At 45.0% G+C, this 23,558-nt stretch overlaps 2 protein-coding genes across 2 annotated transcripts in view; one reads left to right on the top strand and one right to left on the bottom strand.

Moving 5' to 3' along the window:
- Nucleotides 1-23,558, bottom strand: part of brf1b (BRF1 general transcription factor IIIB subunit b) — a 42,871-nt gene that overhangs the window by 1,122 nt on the left and 18,191 nt on the right. The window contains exons 7-18 of the mRNA XM_033649170.2: nt 10,857-11,006; nt 10,667-10,760; nt 9,587-9,713; nt 9,462-9,501; nt 5,275-5,370; nt 4,882-5,196; nt 4,725-4,786; nt 4,471-4,552; nt 4,332-4,384; nt 3,973-4,253; nt 2,799-2,850; nt 1-190 (exon numbers count right to left, since the gene is read on the bottom strand). Of these exons, the coding sequence (XP_033505061.1) occupies nt 1-190; nt 2,799-2,850; nt 3,973-4,253; nt 4,332-4,384; nt 4,471-4,552; nt 4,725-4,786; nt 4,882-5,196; nt 5,275-5,370; nt 9,462-9,501; nt 9,587-9,713; nt 10,667-10,760; nt 10,857-11,006 (1,542 nt within the window). The remainder of the gene's footprint in view (nt 191-2,798; nt 2,851-3,972; nt 4,254-4,331; nt 4,385-4,470; nt 4,553-4,724; nt 4,787-4,881; nt 5,197-5,274; nt 5,371-9,461; nt 9,502-9,586; nt 9,714-10,666; nt 10,761-10,856; nt 11,007-23,558) is intronic.
- Nucleotides 13,819-21,987, top strand: btbd6b (BTB (POZ) domain containing 6b). Its single transcript, XM_033649172.2, has 4 exons — nt 13,819-14,025; nt 14,976-15,066; nt 17,687-17,805; nt 19,729-21,987. The coding sequence occupies exons 1-4, from the start codon at nt 13,838-13,840 to the stop codon at nt 20,759-20,761; spliced, it is 1,431 nt and encodes a 476-aa protein (XP_033505063.2). The 5' UTR covers nt 13,819-13,837; the 3' UTR covers nt 20,762-21,987.

The raw sequence follows: 23,558 nt of genomic DNA on the forward strand, positions 1-23,558 counted from the left end.
CTCCTACGAGCTGCAGAGCGCTGACACACTCCTCCACCTCCACCTCTTCCTCCTCCTCCTCCTCCTCTTCCTCCACTGCCACAGTGGCTGGAGCAGGAGGGGCGGAGCTGGTGTCAGGTTCAGGTTCAGGCGTTGCTTCAGGTGCAGCCTCTGTTGTTGTATCTGTTGTCATGGTGACGGGGTTTTCGACCTGAGAGGTGAAATGTGTCCAGGTTAAATAATAACTGGTTTTCTTCATCTATACACTCTGCATGTATATCACATGTATGTGTTTATGATCACATGTCTGTATCACAGAAATAGGATTATTTGTCATCAACGGGCACAGTGACAACGGTACACATCAAAATGGCTGCCGTCTGACCGTCCTGATATGTTGATTTGAATCAGAGTGTCCATTCTACTGTCATTGTATTTCTATAGTGTGTGGATAACGTGTGTCAGGTGGAGTCAGGTGGAGTCAGGTGGAGTCAGGTGTGGTCAGGTGGAGTCAGGTGGAGACAGGTGTGGTCAGGTGGAGTCAGGTGGAGACAGGTGTGGTCAGATGGAGTCAGGTGTGGTCAGGTGGAGTCAGGTGGAGTCAGGTGGAGTCAGGTGTGGTCAGGTGGAGTCAGGTGGAGTCAGGTGGAGACAGGTGTGGTCAGGTGGAGTCAGGTGGAGACAGGTGTGGTCAGGTGGAGTCAGGTGGAGACAGGTATGGTCAGGTGGAGTCAGGTGGAGACAGGTGTGGTCAGGTGGAGTCAGGTGGAGACAGGTATGGTCAGGTGGAGTCAGGTGTGGTCAGGTGGAGTCAGGTGGAGTCAGGTGGAGACAGGTGTGGTCAGGTGGAGTCAGGTGGAGACAGGTGTGGTCAGATGGAGTCAGGTGTGGTCAGGTAGAGTCAGGTGGAGACAGGTATGGTCAGGTGGAGTCAGGTGTGGTCAGGTGGAGTCAGGTGGAGTCAGGTGGAGACAGGTGTGGTCAGGTGGAGTCAGGTGGAGACAGGTGGAGTCAGGTGGAGACAGGTGTGGTCAGGTGGAGTCAGGTGGAGACAGGTGTGGTCAGATGGAGTCAGGTGTGGTCAGGTGGAGTCAGGTGGAGTCAGGTGGAGTCAGGTGTGGTCAGGTGGAGTCAGGTGGAGTCAGGTGGAGACAGGTGTGGTCAGGTGGAGTCAGGTGGAGACAGGTGTGGTCAGGTGGAGACAGGTATGGTCAGGTGGAGTCAGGTGGAGACAGGTATGGTCAGGTGGAGTCAGGTGTGGTCAGGTGGAGTCAGGTGGAGTCAGGTGGAGACAGGTGTGGTCAGGTGGAGTCAGGTGGAGACAGGTGTGGTCAGATGGAGTCAGGTGTGGTCAGGTAGAGTCAGGTGGAGACAGGTATGGTCAGGTGGAGTCAGGTGTGGTCAGGTGGAGTCAGGTGGAGTCAGGTGGAGACAGGTGTGGTCAGGTGGAGTCAGGTGGAGACAGGTGTGGTCAGATGGAGTCAGGTGTGGTCAGGTGGAGTCAGGTGTGGTCAGATGGAGTCAGGTGTGGTCAGGTGGAGTCAGGTGTGGTCAGATGGAGTCAGGTGTGGTCAGGTGGAGACAGGTATGGTCAGGTGGAGTCAGGTGGAGTCAGGTGGAGACAGGTGTGGTCAAGTGGAGTCAGGTGTGGTCAGGTGGAGTCAGGTGGAGTCAGGTGGAGACAGGTGGAGTCAGGTGTGGTCAGGTGGAGTCAGGTGGAGACAGGTGTGGTCAGGTGGAGTCAGGTGGAGACAGGTGTGGTCAGATGGAGTCAGGTGTGGTCAGGTGGAGTCAGGTGGAGTCAGGTGGAGTCAGGTGTGGTCAGGTGGAGTCAGGTGGAGTCAGGTGGAGACAGGTGTGGTCAGGTGGAGTCAGGTGGAGACAGGTGTGGTCAGGTGGAGTCAGGTGGAGACAGGTATGGTCAGGTGGAGTCAGGTGGAGACAGGTATGGTCAGGTGGAGTCAGGTGTGGTCAGGTGGAGTCAGGTGGAGTCAGGTGGAGACAGGTGTGGTCAGGTGGAGTCAGGTGGAGACAGGTGTGGTCAGATGGAGTCAGGTGTGGTCAGGTAGAGTCAGGTGGAGACAGGTATGGTCAGGTGGAGTCAGGTGTGGTCAGGTGGAGTCAGGTGGAGTCAGGTGGAGACAGGTGTGGTCAGGTGGAGTCAGGTGGAGACAGGTGTGGTCAGATGGAGTCAGGTGTGGTCAGGTGGAGTCAGGTGTGGTCAGATGGAGTCAGGTGTGGTCAGGTGGAGTCAGGTGTGGTCAGATGGAGTCAGGTGTGGTCAGGTGGAGACAGGTATGGTCAGGTGGAGTCAGGTGGAGTCAGGTGGAGACAGGTGTGGTCAGGTGGAGTCAGGTGTGGTCAGGTGGAGTCAGGTGGAGTCAGGTGGAGACAGGTGTGGTCAGGTGGAGTCAGGTGGAGACAGGTGTGGTCAGGTAGAGTCAGGTGGAGACAGGTATGGTCAGGTGGAGTCAGGTGTGGTCAGGTGGAGTCAGGTGGAGTCAGGTGGAGTCAGGTGTGGTCAGGTGGAGTCAGGTGGAGTCAGGTGGAGACAGGTGTGGTCAGGTAGAGTCAGGTGGAGACAGGTATGGTCAGGTGGAGTCAGGTGGAGACAGGTATGGTCAGGTGGAGTCAGGTGTGGTCAGGTGGAGTCAGGTGTGGTCAAGTGTGGTCAGGTGGAGACAGGTATGGTCAGGTGTGGTCAGGTGGAGTCAGGTGTGGTCAGGTGTGGTCAGGTGGAGTCAGGTGTGGTCAGGTGTGGTCAGGTGGAGTCAGGTGTGGTCAGGTGTGGTCAGGTGGAGTCAGGTGTGGTTGCTGACCTGGACGGCTGTCTTCTTCCTCTTTGAGCTGGAGGACAGGAGGAGGCGGACCCTGGAATAAAACACACATATTTATTTATTTTTATTATTGATTGATCTGTTGAGAGTTTTTCTGATTAATTGATTAATCATGTGACCTGTGAAAGATCAAAGAGTCAGTGTGTCGTATTAAATTATTCCGTTTCAGTTTCAGTTCACTGCGATATAAAAATGACATTCCTCAGATTTGACAAACTGAAACGAACAACAAATAGCTTTGATTCGATTATCGATATAGTTAACGATTAATTTTCTTGGATTGATTAACTGATTAATCGTTGAAGCTTCAGTCTGCCTGAGACTAAACACACTGAAATGGTATCAAAGACAATCTGAATGTTTGAGGAGAGAAATCTCACCATGTAAAATCTGACATGGAGAGAGGGCTGAGATTATAGATATATAGTAAACATTTTATATAGATTATACACAGATTATAGATTATATGACATACAACACGTACATTATCTATTTATTAAATATATTATGTTTATAGATTATAGAGCATTAATAGAATATAAACACATTATAATTATATATAGATTAAAGATTATATAAACTATAAGATATATATCTATATATTATTTGGATTATAAATGGACTATAAAGCATTTATAGATTATATAAAGATTATAGAACATACAGAAAATATACAGATTATAGATTATATAGAGGTAAAGGAGCGTTCATAGATTATATATAGATAATACATATATCATAGAGCATTTATAGAGTCTATATAGATTATAGATAATTTATAGATTATATAGAGATTATACAGCATTTATGGATTAAATAGATTGTACAGAATATATAGAGATTATACAGCATTTGAAGAGTAAATATAGATTATAGATTTTTAGAATATGGAGCATTTATCAGTCATATAAAGATCGAAAACATGTATATACAATAGAGTATACAGATTATTGATAATGTATAGATTATATATCATATACAGATTACAGATAAAGTGTATTATATATTATATATATAATCTAGAGATTATAGAGCATTTGTAGAGTATATACAGATTATAGATTATAAAGTGATTATAGACTATTTGTAACTGAGTAGACTGAGTGTAACTATAGATTATGGATAATGTATAGATTGTGACAGTGACTGATAGTACCTCTTCCCCATAATGTTAGTGTTAGCCGCTAAGTCTCGGTTAGCGTCGCTGTTCTTCCTGCGGCGGCGGCGGTTGAGTCTTTTCCGTGTGGCGGCGACAGTGTCAGAGGAGGCTCTGCTGGGACTACTGCCCCCCCCACTTCCTGTCCCTCGGCTGTTCAGGTCTCTGAGGACGTCATAGTTGATCTTACTGGAGATCTTCTTCTTCTCCAACATCCTCTCGATCGCCTCGCCCGCCGTCGACGCCTGAATCTGTTCCTTCTTCTTCTTGGACTTCTTCGGCTGGACACAGACACAGACAAAAGTCTTGATTCTGGACTCCAGGGTGGGACACCCTGTTCTTCACACAAACACACTCACCTTCTCTTTATACGTCCCCTGTTCTTTCTCCTTCCTGATCCTCTCCTCTTTCTCTGTGGACACAAACAGTCATTAATCCATCACACTGATGAAGACGATGATGATGATGATGATGATGAGAAGGAGGAGTCTTCCTCACCTTTCTGCTCTTTCAGGTATTCAGCGTTCTGTTTCATCCACAGCTCTGTCTTCACCTGGACCTCACGATCGTTCAGGATGTACTGCAGCAGAAAATCAGAGTCAGAAGAAGACACCACTTCCTGTTCACTCAACCTTTCACAATAAAAACTACCTCTGTAAATCACAGAGAGATGACATCACAAACAGAGAAATGAACCACAGAAGAAGTCAGGACAGAAACACAGAGCTGACTGATCAACTGAATGAACTGACCTTATCAATCTCCTGATCGTCGATACCATTCAGATCCAGCTCGCCACTCTCTGACTGCTCATCTGTAAACACATGATAACCACCACCTCACCTGTTTACCACCTGGCCATGAATCCATGATGAGGTAATGGTGAGGTAATGATGATGTAATACGTACCGTCTGGGTTCTCGCCTGTCTCTGACTCGGTGAAGGTCTGGAAGGTCTGTTGGAGGCCGAGGCTGGCGGCGCTTGGCAGCTTTCCCAGGATGGAGGCTAGAGGGGCGGCCTGACGTTGATGGCCTGCCCCCTCATTGTCTAGCCCCGCCTCCTTCTCGCTGTCACCTGTCTTTTTGCCCCGCCCCTCCTCCTCTTGGATCACCTGACACAGGAAGTCCTGAGTCAGGTGTTGGGCGGCAACTTGGAGCTCGGTGTCGTCGACCTCTGGTACCTCAGGTTCAGAGCTGGAGGACAGAACCTCAACGTCCTCAGGGTCTGAAAACCAAGAATGAAAGAGTAAATAAATGTTGTAGGTGTTGAGATGGACTCCGCTGACTCAGGACCAGTACAGACCGATTTCTTTGGCATAGGCAGCGTAGATTCCTCTGAGTTTAGGACGGCTCTTTTCCAGCTCAGTCTCAATCTCATCTTTGTAGCAGCTGATCTCTCCTGACGGGAAACAATGACCGAGTTTAGTCCTTTAAATCTTTTTAAATAATTCTTTTAGTATCCTTTAAAGTGTCCTCAACAATTCCCCTTTCTTTAGTGCCCTCTAAATTGTCCTAAATGATAACCCTAGTGTCCTCTGAAGTGTCCTAAATGATCCCTTTAGTGCCCTCTTAAGTGTCCTAAATGATCATCTTAGTGCCCTCTGAAGTGACCTAAATAACTCCTTTAGTGCCCTCTGAAGTGTCCTATATGATCCCTTTAGTGCCATCTGAAGTGTCCTAAATGTTCCCTTTAGTGCCATCTGAAGTGTCCTAAATGTTCCCTTTAGTGCCCTCTGAAGTGTCCTAAATGTTCCCTTTAGTGCCCTCTGAAGTGTTCTAAATATTCCCTTTAGTGCCCTCTGAAGTGTCCTAAATAACTCCTTTAGTGCCCTCTGAAGTGTTGTAAATGTTCCCTTTAGTGCCCTCTGAAGTGACCTAAATAACTCCTTTAGTGCCCTCTGAAGTGTTGTAAATGTTCCCTTTAGTGCCCTCTGAAGTGACCTAAATAACTCCTTTAGTGCCCTCTGAAGTGTTCTAAATGTTCCCTTTAGTGCCCTCTGAAGTGTCCTAAATGTTCCCTTCAGTGCCCTCTGAAGTGACCTAAATAACTCCTTTAGTGCCCTCTGAAGTGTTCTAAATGTTCCCTTTAGTGCCCTCTGAAGTGTCCTAAATGTTCCCTTCAGTGCCCTCTGAAGTGTCCTAAATGTTCCCTTTAGTGCCCTCTGAAGTGTTGTAAATGTTCCCTTTAGTGCCCTCTGAAGTGACCTAAATAACTCCTTTAGTGCCCTCTGAAGTGTTCGAAATGTTCCCTTTAGTGCCCTCTGAAGTGTCCTAAATGTTCCCTTCAGTGCCCTCTGAAGTGTCCTAAATGTTCCCTTTAGTGCCCTCTGAAGTGTTCTAAATATTCCCTTTAGTGCCCTCTGAAGTGTCCTAAATAACTCCTTTAGTGCCCTCTGAAGTGTTCTAAATGTTCCCTTTAGTGCCCTCTGAAGTGACCTAAATAACTCCTTTAGTGCCATCTGAAATGTTCTAAATGTTCCCTTTAGTGCCCTCTGAAGGGCTCTAAATGTTTCCTTTAGTGCCCTCTGAAGTGTCCTAAATAACTCATTTAGTGCCCTCTGAAGTTTCTAAATGTTCCCTTTAGTGCCCTCTGAAGTGTTCTAAATGTTCCTTTTAGTGCCCTCTGAAGTGTTCTAAATGTTCCCTTTAGTGCCCTCTGAAGTGTCCTAAATGTTCCCTTTAGTGTCCTCTGAAGTTTCTAAATGATCCCTTTAGTGCCCTCTGAAGTGTTGTAAATGTTCCCTTTAGTGCCCTCTGAAGTGACCTAAATAACTCCTTTAGTGCCCTCTGAAGTGTTCTAAATGTTCCCTTTAGTGCCCTCTGAAGTGTCCTAAATGTTCCCTTCAGTGCCCTCTGAAGTGACCTAAATAACTCCTTTAGTGCCCTCTGAAGTGTTCTAAATGTTCCCTTTAGTGCCCTCTGAAGTGTCCTAAATGTTCCCTTCAGTGCCCTCTGAAGTGTCCTAAATGTTCCCTTTAGTGCCCTCTGAAGTGTTGTAAATGTTCCCTTTAGTGCCCTCTGAAGTGACCTAAATAACTCCTTTAGTGCCCTCTGAAGTGTTCGAAATGTTCCCTTTAGTGCCCTCTGAAGTGTCCTAAATGTTCCCTTCAGTGCCCTCTGAAGTGTCCTAAATGTTCCCTTTAGTGCCCTCTGAAGTGTTCTAAATATTCCCTTTAGTGCCCTCTGAAGTGTCCTAAATAACTCCTTTAGTGCCCTCTGAAGTGTTCTAAATGTTCCCTTTAGTGCCCTCTGAAGTGACCTAAATAACTCCTTTAGTGCCATCTGAAATGTTCTAAATGTTCCCTTTAGTGCCCTCTGAAGGGCTCTAAATGTTTCCTTTAGTGCCCTCTGAAGTGTCCTAAATAACTCATTGAGTGCCCTCTGAAGTTTCTAAATGTTCCCTTTAGTGCCCTCTGAAGTGTTCTAAATGTTCCTTTTAGTGCCCTCTGAAGTGTTCTAAATGTTCCCTTTAGTGCCCTCTGAAGTGTCCTAAATGTTCCCTTTAGTGTCCTCTGAAGTTTCTAAATGATCCCTTTAGTGCCCTCTGAAGTGTTCTAAATGTTCCCTTTAGTGCCCTCTTAAGTGTTCTAAATGTTCCCTTTAGTGCCCTCTGAAGTGACCTAAATAACTCCTTTAGTGCCCTCTGAAGTGTTCTAAATGTTCCCTTTAGTGCCCTCTGAAGTGTCCTAAATGTTCCCTTTAGTGCCCTCTGAAGTGTCCTAAATATCCCCTTTAGTGCCCTCTGAAGTGACCTAAATAACTCCTTTAGTGCCCTCTAAAGTGTTCTAAATGATCCCTTTAGTGCCCTCTGAAGTGTTCTAAATGTTCCCTTTAGTGCCCTCTGAAGTGACCTAAATAACTCCTTTAGTGCCCTCTGAAGTGTTCTAAATGTTCCCTTTAGTGCCCTCTGAAGTGTTCTAAATGTTCCCTTTAGTGCCCTCTGAAGTGACCTAAATAACTCCTTTAGTGCCCTCTGAAGTGTTCTAAATGTTCCCTTTAGTGCCCTCTGAAGTGTCCTAAATGTTCCCTTTAGTGCCCTCTAAAGTGACCTAAATAACTCCTTTAGTGCCCTCTGAAGTTTCTAAATGATCCCTTTAGTGCTCTCTGAAGTGTTCTAAATGTTCCCTTTAGTGCCCTCTTAAGTGTTCTAAATGTTCCCTTTAGTGCCCTCTGAAGTGTCCTAAATGTTCCCTTTAGTGCCCTCTGAAGTTTCTAAATGATCCCTTTAGTGCCCTCTGAAGTGTTCTAAATGTTCCCTTGAGTGCCCTCTTAAGTGTTCTAAATGTTCCCTTTAGTGCCCTCTGAAGTGACCTAAATAACTCCTTTAGTGCCCTCTGAAGTGTTCTAAATGTTCCCTTTAGTGCCCTCTGAAGTGTCCTAAATGTTCCCTTTAGTGCCCTCTGAAGTGTCCTAAATATCCCCTTTAGTGCCCTCTGAAGTGACCTAAATAACTCCTTTAGTGCCCTCTAAAGTGTTCTAAATTATCCCTTTAGTGCCCTCTGAAGTGTTCTAAATGTTCCCTTTAGTGCCCTCTGAAGTGACCTAAATAACTCCTTTAGTGCCCTCTGAAGTGTTCTAAATGTTCCCTTTAGTGCCCTCTGAAGTGTTCTAAATGTTCCCTTTAGTGCCCTCTGAAGTGACCTAAATAACTCCTTTAGTGCCCTCTGAAGTGTTCTAAATGTTCCCTTTAGTGCCCTCTGAAGTGTCCTAAATGTTCCCTTTAGTGCCCTCTAAAGTGACCTAAATAACTCCTTTAGTGCCCTCTGAAGTTTCTAAATGATCCCTTTAGTGCCCTCTGAAGTGTTCTAAATGTTCCCTTTAGTGCCCTCTTAAGTGTTCTAAATGTTCCCTTTAGTGCCCTCTGAAGTGTCCTAAATGTTCCCTTTAGTGCCCTCTGAAGTTTCTAAATGATCCCTTTAGTGCCCTCTGAAGTGTTCTAAATGTTCCCTTTAGTGCCCTCTGAAGTGACCTAAATAACTCCTTTAGTGCCCTCTGAAGTTTCTAAATGTTCCCTTTAGTGCCCTCTGAAGTGTTCTAAATGTTCCCTTTAGTGCCCTCTGAAGTGACCTAAATAACTCCTTTAGTGCCCTCTGAAGTGTCTAAATGTTCCCTTTAGTGCCCTCTGAAGTGTTCTAAATGTTCCCTTTAGTGCCCTCTGAAGTGACCTAAATAACTCCTTTAGTGCCCTCTGAAGTTTCTAAATGTTCCCTTTAGTGCCCTCTGAAGTTTCTAAATGATCCCTTTAGTGCCCTCTGAAGTGACCTAAATAACTCCTTTAGTGCCCTCTGAAGTTTCTAAATGTTCCCTTTAGTGTCCTCTGAAGTTTCTAAATGATCCCTTTAGTGCCCTCTGAAGTGTTCTAAATAAATCCTTTAGTGCCCTCTGAAGTTTCTAAATGATTCCTTTAGTGCCCTCTGAAGTTTCTAAATGATTCCTTTAGTGCCCTCTGAAGGATCCTAGTTGAAGCCTTAGGCAGAGGCAGCAACTGACCTTCGACTTCGTCCAGCTTCCTGGCCAGCTCGTGTTCCAGCTGCAGAAGAAGAGAACAGTGAAGATGATTGGTTTGGTTATTGATCATTGGTTGTCAGCAGCCAATCAGAGAAGGAGGGATCTACCTGCTGCATCTTGGCTTTGTGCTGTGCAGCGGTAAAAGAGGGTGGATCACATTCCTGCTCCAGATCTACTTTCATGAACTCATCAATGGTCAGCTGACTGGTAGGCGTGTCCTCAAACTCTGTTAACCTGCAGGACCGGAGAGGACGCTGTGATCTGCTGTGATCTAATAAGATCTGCTGTGATCAAATATGATCTAATATGATCTGCTGTGATCTAATATGATCTAGTATTATCTGCTGTGATCTAATATGATCTGCTGTGATCAAATATGATCTAATATGATCTGCTGTGATCTAATATGATCTACTGTGATCTAATATGATCTAATATGATCTGCTGTGATCTAATATGATCTAATATGATTTGTTGTGATCTAATATGATCTGCTGTGATCTAATATGATCTAGTATTATCTGCTGTGATCTAATATGATCTGCTGTGATCAAATATGATCTAATATGATCTGCTGTGATCAAATATGATCTGCTGTGATCTAATATGATCTAATATGATCTGCTGTGATCTAATATGATTTGTTGTGATCTAATATGATCTAGTATTATCTGCTGTGATCTAATATGATTTGTTGTGATCTAATATGATCTGCTGTGATCTAATATGATCTGCTGTGATCTAATATGATCTAATATGATTTGTTGTGATCTAATATGATCTGCTGTGATCTAATATGATCTAATATGATTTGTTGTGATCTAATATGATCTAGTATTATCTGCTGTGATCTAATATGATTTGTTGTGATCTAATATGATCTGCTGTGATCTAATATGATCTGCTGTGATCTAATATGATCTAATATGATCTGCTGTGATCTAATATGATCTGCTGTGATCTAATATGATCTAATATGATCTGCTGTGATCTAATATGATCTGCTGTGATCTAATATGATCTGCTGTGATCTAATATGATCTAATATGATTTGTTGTGATCTAATATGATCTGCTGTGATCTAATATGATCTAATATGATTTGTTGTGATCTAATATGATCTACTGTGATCTAATATGATCTACTGTGATCTAGTATGATCTGCTGTGACCCAGCTCAGCGCTCACCTCTTCCTCAGAGTGGTCTGGCAGACCTTCACCACGCTGATCACATCTTTGACTGTACGACGAAACTTGTGCATCCGAGCTGCGACCAGAAGAGCTGCAGAGGAGGAGGAGGAGGAGGAAGGTAAATATGAAGGGTAAATATATGGCTGTTGAGGTTTTTGTTGCCATGATACCGGCGGAAATGTCGTACCTGCTCCACAGAGTCCAGACGGTCGGCGCCCCGTGTGCATCCAGTCCCTCTTCATCCTCTGAACTAGTCGAAGAGCCGTCATGGAAACCTCATGAGTCTTCACGCCAAACTCCAACATGTGAGCAAACCGAGGGATGTACAGGCAAGGGTCTGAGGACGGAAGGAAGGAGAGGAGAGGAGAGGAGAGGAGAGGAGGTCTTTAAGTACTGGGGAGGAACTTATGTTTTTTATTTTGTCTTTAAGGAGGAGCATACAGAGCACACGTTTGAAAGTCAACATGACATCATTTATGAGATACAAACTGTAAAAACAGAAATCATCCTTGGGTTTTAAATTTCCGACGGTCCTTGAATGCATCATGTGACGAACACCTCCATCACAATAAAAAAAAATCCAAACCTGATTTTAAAATAGTGGCATTTAATCAAAATCACTTTATTCTTTGTCTCATTTAAAATTTGTCCCAAAATAAACTTTCAAACATCAACAATCTAATGAGTGATGTATGGTGGAGGGGGCTCACACCCTGATCAGTAAACACTCCCTAACTTCTTTATTTGTCTTTTTCTGATCGTTTGTAATATTTAAAGTTATGACGTCACACCGCCGGTACAGCAGGTGGCGACACAGCTTCAACACTGGTCTGTGGGCGGACAGTGAAACAGAAGAAGAAGAAGAGCTACTGCAGCAGCAGTAGAAGAAGAAGAAGAAGAAAAAGAAGAGGATGATGATGATGATGATGATGATGATGATGATGATGAACACCCAGCAGCTGTTGTTTGACTGTTTTTAACGTTAACAGCAGAAAGAACCAGAACCGGTACCGGCACTCTGACAGGTAAAAACACACGCCGACACACCCTCCGTCTGTCGGACAGACCCACAGACAGTCACAGGTCGCTCCGAGGCGGCCGCACTGTCTGTGACGTGAAACGGTTTAACCGAGAGAAGCTAACGACAACAAGATGACGGTAACGTTAACGGCAGGACACACACACACACACACACACACACAGCAGACTGGTGCAGGTGGTGTTCAGGTGTTGAAGCTCCTACAGCTTCATTGATAAATGTGTCAGATACAAGCATCGACTTAAAATGTACTCTGAGTACATTCTGGGGGGCGGGGCTAACAGGACTTGACAGCCTCATCGATCTGATTATTGATTATTGATAGTGAACCACAGAATCAACCAGAGACGACACAAAACTCTGATAATCAATAACAGGAGCTCCAAACATCAGACTCAGGTGGTGTCCAGGTGTCAGGGTAGACTGGGCTACTCAGAAATCCTGAAGGAGTCATTATCTACACTGTGAAACACAGATGCTGCTGTCTTTATTAAACTGATACAGAGATGCTGTATTGAGATGATGTGTTGTTGTGCACAGCTCCTGCCACCAGAGGGCAGTCTGTGCTGATGGAACAGGAAGCTGAGCTGAGAGGGATGATGACTGTGAGCCGCAGGGAAAACGTTCAGCCCAAAGATCGAAATAAACACCTACTGTCAACACTCCGTTTTGTATAGTAACAACCTGCTGGTTCACAGGAAGTGACCACCATGAGACGGCGTATCATCTCTAGTCAACGACTCTCTGTGCTTCTGATCTGTAACGTCGACAGGAAGTGACCACCATGAGACGACGTATCATCTCTAGTCAACGACTCTCTGTGCTTCTGATCTGTAACGTCGACAGGAAGTGACCACCATGAGACGACGTATCATCTCTAGTCAACGACTCTCTGTGCTTCTGATCTGTAACGTTGACAGGAAGTGACCGCCATGAGACGGCGTATCATCTCTAGTCAACGACTCTCTGTGCTTCTGATCTGTAACGTTGACAGGAAGTGACCGCCATGAGACGGCGTATCATCTCTAGTCAACAACTCTCTGTGCTTCTGATCTGTAACGTCGACAGGAAGTGACCACCATGAGACGACGTATCATCTCTAGTCAACGACTCTCTGTGCTTCTGATCTGTAACGTCGACAGGAAGTGACCGCCATGAGACGACGTATCATCTCTAGTCAACGACTCTCTGTGCTTCTGATCTGTAACGTCGACAGGAAGTGACCGCCATGAGACGACGTATCATCTCTAGTCAACGACTCTCTGTGCTTCTGATCTGTAACGTCGACAGGAAGTGACCGCCATGAGACGGCGTATCATCTCTAGTCAACAACTCTCTGTGCTTCTGATCTGTAACGTCGACAGGAAGTGACCGCCATGAGACGGCGTATCATCTCTAGTCAACGACTCTCTGTGCTTCTGATCTGTAACGTCGACAGGAAGTGACCGCCATGAGACGGCGTATCATCTCTAGTCAACGACTCTCTGTGCTTCTGATCTGTAACGTCGACAGGAAGTGACCGCCATGAGACGGCGTATCATCTCTAGTCAACGACTCTCTGTGCTTCTGATCTGTAACGTTGACAGGAAGTGACCGCCATGAGACGGCGTATCATCTCTAGTCAACAACTCTCTGTGCTTCTGATCTGTAACGTCGACAGGAAGTGACCGCCATGAGACGGCGTATCATCTCTAGTCAACAACTCTCTGTGCTTCGTTCTGATTTGCAGCTTTTCAGACTTATTTTGTGGCTGAATATAATTTGTAGCTTCTTAAAATCTGAATGAGGATAGTGATAGTGAGATACTGGCTACAGTGATGAAACAAAACCAGCATCAGATGGACTGTATTCATAATCAATACGCCACAATAATATAAATAACCAGCGCCAACTCATCAGTCAGTGTTTAACATACACATCAAACTGAGCTGACGACTCTGACACCACCTCACCAGGTCTCAGTTAGAAAACAACCCTCAGATTAATCCTTTGTCAGTGCAGTAATCTGGATTATAATCTGATTCATCTCTGACAGGAAGCAGTCACCATGCTGTGAGGTCGCCGCCTCACTGGCTCTGTGACGAGGAGGAGGAGGAGGAGGAGGGGGGGGGGGGGAGGAGGGGGAGGAGATGGCGGCTGAACTTTACTCCACCAGCCTCCCTCTCAGTAACGAGGAGGAGGTGAAGAAGAGTTTCATCCAGCCCAACGAACCGGTGCCGCCGGCTGAAAACACCAACGAAGAAGACGACGTTCAGACGAGCAGCGACAGAGAGGACGGAGACAGCTGGCAGGAAACACAGCCCACACTCAGAGAGAGGTAATACTCTGCTCTGATTGGACAGCAGTAACACAATGCTCTGCTCTGATTGGACAGCAGCAACACAATACTCTGCTCTGATTGGACAGCAGGGAAACACTAGTGATGTTTTTATATTCCTCCATGCAGGCAGTAGTTGTGGTCAGAGGTGTTATGTTGTTTGTCTCATTCTTGTGACAACGATATCTCACTCCCTCATATTTAGCACAAACGTCCAACTTGACTCAGCGATGAAAGGGTCAAACATCACTGTGACCTCTTCTGTCTCATTCTTGTGAATGCAATATCACAAAAACACCTTGAGGGAATTTCCTCAAATTTGGCACAAATGTCCACTTGGACTCAAAATGAAGTGATAAAATTGTTGTGGCCAAAGGTCACCGTAACCTCATCAGTCTTATTCTTGTGAATGCGATATCTCAAGCACGCCTTTAGGGAATTCCTTAAATTTGGCACAAACGTCCAATTGGACTCAACAATAAACTGATTACAATTTGCTGGTTGAAGGTCAAAGGTCAGTGTGACCTCACAAAACATGTTTTTGACCATAACTCAAGAATTCAGACATTAATTATGACGAAACTTCACACAAATGTCTCGCAGGATAAAATAAAATAATGAAGTGATGACATTTTATATTGAAATATTTTAGAGTCTGTAGCGTCTCTGCAGAAACACCCAGATTTAAAACAGTGTCCTCTGTCTGTGTGAGTCTGGACTGACATGGATGGACAGTCTATACACACACACACACACACACACACACACACACATTGAAATAAATGTATTCATTTATTATTAGATATTTTATGTATCTCTTATTTGAACTCAAACTGTGTTTATGTTGAGATTTTACTTGATAAATCTTCTTTTCGTCCATATTTAATCAGCACAGTAGGAGGAGCCTGAGACTGATGAATAAAGACATGACCTCTGTCGTTCTCCTTCAGGAACGCTCTGATGTTCAACAACGAGCAGATGGCTGACGTTCACTTCATCGTCGGTCCTCCAGGAGACACTCGGAGAGTCCCTGCTCATAAGGTCAGTCTTCTCTGACACGTGACATGAGTCGTTATGTGACACGAGTTATAATCTGACACTAGTCATGTGACACGAGTTAGAATCTGACGCGAGTCATTATGTAAAACGAGTCATCACCTGACACTAGACATTATGTGACACGAGTTATCATCTGAGTCATAACGTGAGAAGTCATCACATTACACGAGTCATTATGTAACACGAGTCATCACCTGACACTAGACATTATGTGACACGAGTTATCATCTGAGTCATAACGTGAGAAGTCATCACATTACACGAGTCATTATGTAACACGAGTCATCACCTGACACTAGACATTATGTGACACGAGTTATCATCTGACACGAGTCATAACGTGAGAAGTCATCACATTACACGAGTCATTATGTGACACGAGTCGTCACCTGACACGAGTCATCACGTGACACAAGTTATCATCTGACATGAGTCATAACATTACAAGTCATCCCATTACACGAGTCGTCACCTGACACGAGTCATCACGTGACACGAGTTATCATCTGACATGAGTCATAACGTTACAAGTCATCCCATTACACGAGTCATTATGTGACACGAGTCATCACCTGACACGAGTCATTATGTGACACAAGTCATCACGTGACATGAGTTATCATCTGACATGAGTCATAACGTTACAAGTCATCCCATTACACGAGTCATTATGTGACACGAGTCGTCACCTGACACGAGTCATTATGTGACACGAGTTATCATCTGACATGAGTCATAACGTTACAAGTCATCCCATTACACGAGTCATTATGTGACACGAGTCGTCACCTGACACGAGTCATTATGTGACACGAATTATCATCTGACATGAGTCATAACGTTACAAGTCATCCCATTACACGAGTCATTATGTGACACGAGTCGTCACCTGACACGAGTCATTATGTGACACGAGTTATCATCTGACATGAGTCATAACGTTACAAGTCATCCCATTACACGAGTCATTATGTGACACGAGTCGTCACCTGACACGAGTCATTATGTGACACGAATTATCATCTGACATGAGTCATAACGTTACAAGTCATCCCATTACACGAGTCATTATGTGACACGAGTCGTCACCTGACATGAGTCATTATGTGACACGAGTTATCATCTGACATAAGTCATAACGTTACAAGTCATCCCATTACACGAGTCATTATGTGACACGAGTCGTCACCTGACACGAGTCATTATGTGACACGAATTATCATCTGACATGAGTCATAACGTTACAAGTCATCCCATTACACGAGTCATTATGTGACACGAGTCGTCACCTGACACGAGTCATTATGTGACACGAATTATCATCTGACATGAGTCATAACGTTACAAGTCATCCCATTACACGAGTCATTATGTGACACGAGTCGTCACCTGACACGAGTCATTATGTGACACGAGTTATCATCTGACATGAGTCATAACGTTACAAGTCATCCCATTACACGAGTCATTATGTGACACGAGTCGTCACCTGACACGAGTCATTATGTGACACGAATTATCATCTGACATGAGTCATAACGTTACAAGTCATCCCATTACACGAGTCATTATGTGACACGAGTCGTCACCTGACACGAGTCATTATGTGACACGAGTTATCATCTGACATAAGTCATAACGTTACAAGTCATCCCATTACACGAGTCATTATGTGACACGAGTCGTCACCTGACACGAGTCATTATGTGACACGAGTTATCATCTGACATGAGTCATAACGTTACAAGTCATCCCATTACACGAGTCATTATGTGACACGAGTCGTCACCTGACACGAGTCATTATGTGACACGAGTTATCATCTGACATGAGTCATAACGTTACAAGTCATCCCATTACACGAGTCATTATGTGACACGAGTCGTCACCTGACACGAGTCATTATGTGACACGAATTATCATCTGACATGAGTCATAACGTTACAAGTCATCCCATTACACGAGTCATTATGTGACACGAGTCGTCACCTGACACGAGTCATTATGTGACACGAGTTATCATCTGACATAAGTCATAACGTTACAAGTCATCCCATTACACGAGTCATTATGTGACACGAGTCGTCACCTGACACGAGTCATTATGTGACACGAGTTATCATCTGACATGAGTCATAACGTTACAAGTCATCACATTACACGAGTCATTATGTGACACGAGTCGTCACCTGACACGAGTCATTATGTGACACGAGTTATCATCTGACATGAGTCATAACGTTACAAGTCATGACATTACACGAGTCATTATGTGACACGAGTTATCATCTGACATGAGTCATAATGTTACAAGTCATCACATTATACGAGTCATAACATCACTCATTATGTGACTAGAATTATCATGTTACAGGAGCCAAAAATGAAAGATCCACTAGAATCGTGTTTACACGTCTCTGCTGATTGGACAACACCTCCGACACACCGATTTCACACTGTTGCCAGGCAACATGTCTTTGTGTTTCAGTACTTGCTGTCCTCTCTGGTTCTGTCTTGTGATTGGCTCCCCGTCTCTGTGTTTCAGTACTTCCTGTCCTCTCTGGTTCTGTCTTGTGATTGGCTCCCCGTCTCTGTGTTTCAGTACGTCCTGGCGGTGGGCAGTTCGGTGTTTGGAGCCATGTTTTACGGAGACCTGGCTGAGGGACGATCTGAGATCCACATCCCTGACGTGGAGCCGGCTGCTTTCCTCATTCTGTTAAAGTGAGTCCAGTCAGGAGACGAGTTCTTGTGTCCACGTTTGTCTTCTGCTCGAAGGACGACTGAACGAACAGGAAGTTTCAGAAATACAACCGCAACACCACCAATTAGAACGAAGAGACAAATCTGATTTTGTTCTCAATCAAAGTAAAGGTCTGAATATTCTGGTCACTGTGACCTCATCTGTCGCATTCTGGTGAGCGTAACAGTGCCTTGAGGGAATGTCTTCAAATTTGGCACCAACATCCACAGTCAGGATTCAGCCGAGTCCACAGGGGGGACAAACTCATCGTGTTGGTCCTTTAAATTCCCAAGTCAGGTCCAAGCCCTGAACTTTGTGTGTCAAGTCCTAAAAAAGTCAGTCAGGATTCCAAACACTCGTCCTAAATGACTTGTTCGGACTGTTTCACTCCTGAAACCTGATTGGCTGTTGGAACATAACGAGTTGATTGGCTGCACACTTTTTATAACATACCTTTTACCCTTTGAGCATGGTGAGGGCTCGACCTTACGACTTAAAGACAACCCAGTCCACCACCTGAGCTACAGCAGCCCCTCAGTCGTCCTCTGGGGTATCCAGAGTGTCTGAGAACGGGTCGGGGCTCCAGGTGGGAGTCCCAGTGATCCATTGAGGTCTCCAGTGGTCCCTGATTGGATCTTGGATCAGTAAGTCACAAAAGGCTGAACTTTAAAACAGTACAGTCTGAACACCTGCTCAGTTTTCCTCATCAGTCCTTTTCATACAGAGATGGCGCTACAGAGCCACTGAAGTCCATTCTTCATGTCACCTTTGTATTTTTACACAGAACCAAACAATGCCGGCATCATGTCTCTCCAGTGTGTGATTTTTAGACAGCATGATGACATCACTGAAGTAAAAAAAGACATGACGAGTGTGACGTGTGAGGGCTCATTTAGACAACCGGAGCCTTCTGTCTGTACTCTATTGATGTCGTCTGTATTAGTGCACGTTACCTAAAAGATGCGGATGAATCGGAGCAGAACCACCAGAGATCGTGGAGGCAGAGTAGCATAGTTCAAGCAAGATACAACCGTAGATGACGAAGACATTTAAATTATGACATTATGAAACAATGGGAATATAGTGAAAAGAGTACTCCGTCCACATGTTCAGATGTGTATAATGTCCTTACAGGCCACTGCTGTCTACAACGCTGCCTCCATTTAAAGGTACAACACTATGACCTCGTCCACCGTCACCTCGTTTGTTGTTGTGTGAAACTTTTGACGCCTTCTAGTGCCATCTATTGGCTGAATCTATGACTGCACAGAGGACACATGGACATATGAGGGCAGTGATGTCAACAACCATAAAAAAATAGACAGATCTATTTTTGTTTGTAAATGGAGAATAAATGAGCCTCAACACAACAGCGTCGGCCTCTAGTGTGACATATAACATACGTGTCAGTAGCTCTTTATAAACAATAACAATGACACCACATGTCAATAACAATCATTTAGCGTCCCTGTTATATGGCGGCTGAAGTCGTCCTCTGCTCGGAGGGTAAGGAGCTCCTGGACCTCATTGTTTGAGTTAGCTGCTAACTGCTAACAGCTGCTTTTTAAATCTTCTGTGGTAAGTCATCAAAACCTCACACCTGTGCAGTCTAGGATCCCATCCTGCTAGTTGTCCCTTTTACACATATGTTGGTTCGGCGCTGTTACTCCCTCCGCTGCCGGCTAAAGGCAAGACAACTTTGTCCCCCCATTCTGCAATTGTACCTTTTATACAGAACAGTGAGGTGAAATAACGGCGTGAAACTCCCGCCTCGAAGAAGCAGATTAAAAAGGGCCGATAGTGATTGTGTGTACAAATACTCAGTTCAACCTGTTGTAGGTGTGACGTATGTTCATTTGCATGTTGTCTCTCAGGTTGCTGATGCGTTGTGTCCTCTGTCTCAGGTACATGTACAGTGATGAGATCGAGTTGGAGGCTGACACCGTGCTCGCCACGCTCTACGCTGCTAAGAAGTACATCGTTCCTGCTCTGGCAAAGGCCTGCGTCACCTTTCTGGAGACAAGTCTGGAGGCAAAGAATGCCTGCGTCCTTCTGTCTCAGAGTCGGCTGTTTGAGGAGCCTGAGCTGACGCAGCGCTGCTGGGAGGTGATCGACGCTCAGGCGGAGCTCGCTCTGCGATCTGAAGGCTTCTGTGAGATCGACCTGCCCACACTGGAGATCATCCTGCAGAGAGAATCGCTCAACGTCCGTGAGGTCGTGATCTTCCAAGCGGTGCTGAACTGGGCGGCGGCTGAGTGTCGACGTCAGGGCCTGCCGGTGAACCCCAGAAACCAGCGGGCAGTGCTGGGTAAGGCTCTGTACCTGGTCCGGATCCCCTCCATGACGCTGCAGGAATTTGCAGACGGGGCGGCGCAGTCAGACGTCCTGCTGCTGAAAGAGACTCACGATGTCTTCCTGTGGTTCACTGCCTCCAGGAAACCCAGACTGGAGTTCCCCCTGGTGAAGCGGGCTGGACTGGCGCCGCAGAGGTGCCACCGCTTCCAGTCCTCAGCCTACCGCAGCAACCAGTGGCGTTACAGGGGGCGATGTGACAGCATCCAGTTCGCAGTGGACCGGCGGATCTTCATAGCTGGACTGGGTCTGTATGGGTCGAGTGGTGGGAAAGCTGAGTACAGCGTGAAGATCGAACTGAAGAGGCAGGGAACTGTTCTGGCTCAGAACCTCACCAAGTTCCTGTCTGATGGATCAAGCAGCACCTTCCCTGTGTGGTTTGAACACCCGGTCCAGGTGGAACAGGACACCTTCTACACTGTCACCGCTGTGCTGGATGGAAACGAGCTGAGTTACTTTGGTCAGGAGGGGATGACCGAGGTGCAGTGTGGGAAAGTGACCTTCCAGTTCCAGTGTTCATCGGACAGCACCAACGGCACCGGGGTGCAGGGGGGGCAGATCCCCGAACTGGTCTTCTACTGCTGAACCAGAACCTGACAGACTCAGAGCCTTTCATCAATCAGGAAGCTAGAAGCTGATTGGACGGTGGAGGTGGAACTGGAAGCTCACTGGACTGGAGTCATGAGTGAAAAGTAAAGTGACTGAAACTAAATGTGTGTTGCTGCTTCTCTGGGTTGAAGTCCTGCTGGAGGGACTGTTTGATGTTGTAGATTCTGACAGCAGCCACCAGGTGTCACTGGAGAGCAGGATCTTATAGCTTGAGACCTTGTAGTTGACAGTAGTTGGTGGGAAATGTAGTTCCGTAGATGCACTTTGAGAAGCCGTGTCCTGCAGCTCCTGAGGATCCACAGCTCATTGTTTCCTTCTTTGACATGATTCTGTTTGTTTATGTTTTATATCTAAAATGTATTTGACCCAAAACTCTGATTTGATTTAAACCTGAAAAAATTCACATGGAGTCAGAGATTAAATGTTCTGTTTCATTTTTTATTCAAACATCAGTGATGTTCGATATTTATCTTTCATACTTCTGGAACCTTTTTAGTTTGAGGTCAGAGCGTTGTGTTTCTGTTCGTTCAGATTTAAAGTTAAACTGCAGAATTCTCTGAAAAACTACGTACAGACTCAGAATCATGACAAAGGACCCTTTTTATCAGTCTGGATTTTATTATTTACTTCTTATTTCCTGTATTTGGATGTTTCTGGGTGTGTACCCTCACAGCACTCAGATGAGGGCGAGGCTTAATAAAAAGGTAGTGACCAGGTGTCAGACTGTTGGCAGCCAGAGTCTCATTAATAAAACGTAGGATCCAGACTAAAGATATACGCACAGACAAAAGCCAAAAATGGTGTGCACCAAAAAATATTCAACAATTTCTACAATCAGGCTCCACCTCACCGCCTGCGTCACCAATTTCCCGTCTCCTAAATGTTTGTAAGAATGGGTCAAAGTTTCTCTTTTCCGTGGGAAGTGGCGTACGCCTCTTTCAAGCCTCGTTTTTGTGTGTACACAGTCTTTATAATTGTGGTATCTGTTGAGGTAATTGAGGTAAACCCCAGGTATCTCAGAAATGACAAATGTCAGTGAATGTGGGTTTTAATATGACTGGTGTTTAAAAACAGTAACCGATGATCCTGCAGAGTTCACCTTTAAATGTTCGTCTCACGATGATCAAGTTTCATCCAAATTTAGCTTGAATATGAACTGAATCTCCAGAAAGAAAATGAAAGTAAAATAAACCCTGACTGAAGTCCTGTCTCCGCCCCCTCCTGCTGTGTGAATGTGAGTATGACGGTGTTGATGATGATGGTGATGATGATGATTAATACAGACGTGGTCGGTGCAGAACAACAATAAAGTTGAACTTGACATGACTTGAGAAGAAGAGGAGGTGATTCAAAGAGTTCCAGTCAAAACTCAAATGATGGAAAACAGGATATAATGTTGAAGGTCACAGTCTCCGAACAACAACACTGCTCCGTGTCAGATCCGAGTCTGTAGCTGTGTTTATTTTCTATGTGAGGAGAGGGGGTGACGTCAAGGCAACGATGTCGCGTGATGCACGTCCAGACACCGACAGCTGTCGGTATGCCTCCACACCAGTCATGGCCATAACCTGAGGCATCATGATTTTGAAATCTCCGTCTGTCTGTCCCACTCTTGTGAATGCAATACTTAAGAAAGGCTTTTAACATTTGGCACTAACATCCACTCAGACTCAATGATAAACTGATAATATGTTGGTGGTCACAGGTCAAAGGTCACTGTAACCTTGTATATGTATCATTCTTAGGAACAAAATATCTTACAAAGGCCTTAAAGGGATTTTTGTCATATTTGGAACCAGTGTTAACTGAGACTGAACAATGACCTGATTATATTTGGTGGTCAAAGGGCAAAGTCACCTTGTCTGTTTGACTCTTGCTAACATGATATCTCAAAAACACCTTGAGGGAATTTCTTCAAATTTGGCACAAAGGTCCACTTGGACTTGACAATTAAGTAATTTTATTTTGGTGGTCAAAGGTAAAAGGTCAGGTCTCCTTGACCTTGTCTGTCTTACTCTTCTGAATGTCAAATCTTAGGAACATGTTGAGGAAATTTCTTCAAATTTGGCACAAACATTCACTTGGACTCAACGAGGAACTGCTAAGATTTTTTTCTTTGTCAAAGGTCACTGTAACCTTGTATCCGTCTCATTCTCGTGAATACGATAACTCATGAATACCTTGAGGGAATTACTTTAAATTTGACACAAACATCCACTCCAGGTCATTGATGAACTGATTATAATTGATGGTCAAAGGTCAGTGTGACCTCACAAACATGTTTTTGTCCATAACTGAAGAGTTCATTCACTAATTCTGACCAAACTTGACACAAATGTCTAACAGGATAAGATCATGAAGGTCAAAAGGTCAAAGGTCAGCTTGACTGTGACATCATCATGTTTTAACGTCATATCTCAGGAACAGAAGGGGAGACATTTGGTCAGATACTGAATTGGTGACTCTAATCTTGAAACTGTGCTGATTGTATAGATCTTCTGTGTGTGAAGCATCCATGTTTTCACTGACATGGATGGAGACTGTCAGAGACACTGGACTGGTGGGCGGAGTCATACAACCACAGGGTGGACTGGTGGGCGGAGTCATACAACCACAGGGTGGACTGGTGGGTGGAGTCATACAACCACAGGGTGGACTGGTGGGCGGAGTCATACAACCACAGGGTGGACTGGTTGGAGGAGTCATACAACCACAGGGTGGACTGGTGGGCGGAGTCATACAACCACAGAGTGGACTGGTTGGAGGAGTCATA

This window comes from Epinephelus lanceolatus, chromosome 13 (assembly GCF_041903045.1).
Source record: "Epinephelus lanceolatus isolate andai-2023 chromosome 13, ASM4190304v1, whole genome shotgun sequence".
Classification (NCBI taxonomy): domain Eukaryota; kingdom Metazoa; phylum Chordata; class Actinopteri; order Perciformes; family Serranidae; genus Epinephelus; species Epinephelus lanceolatus.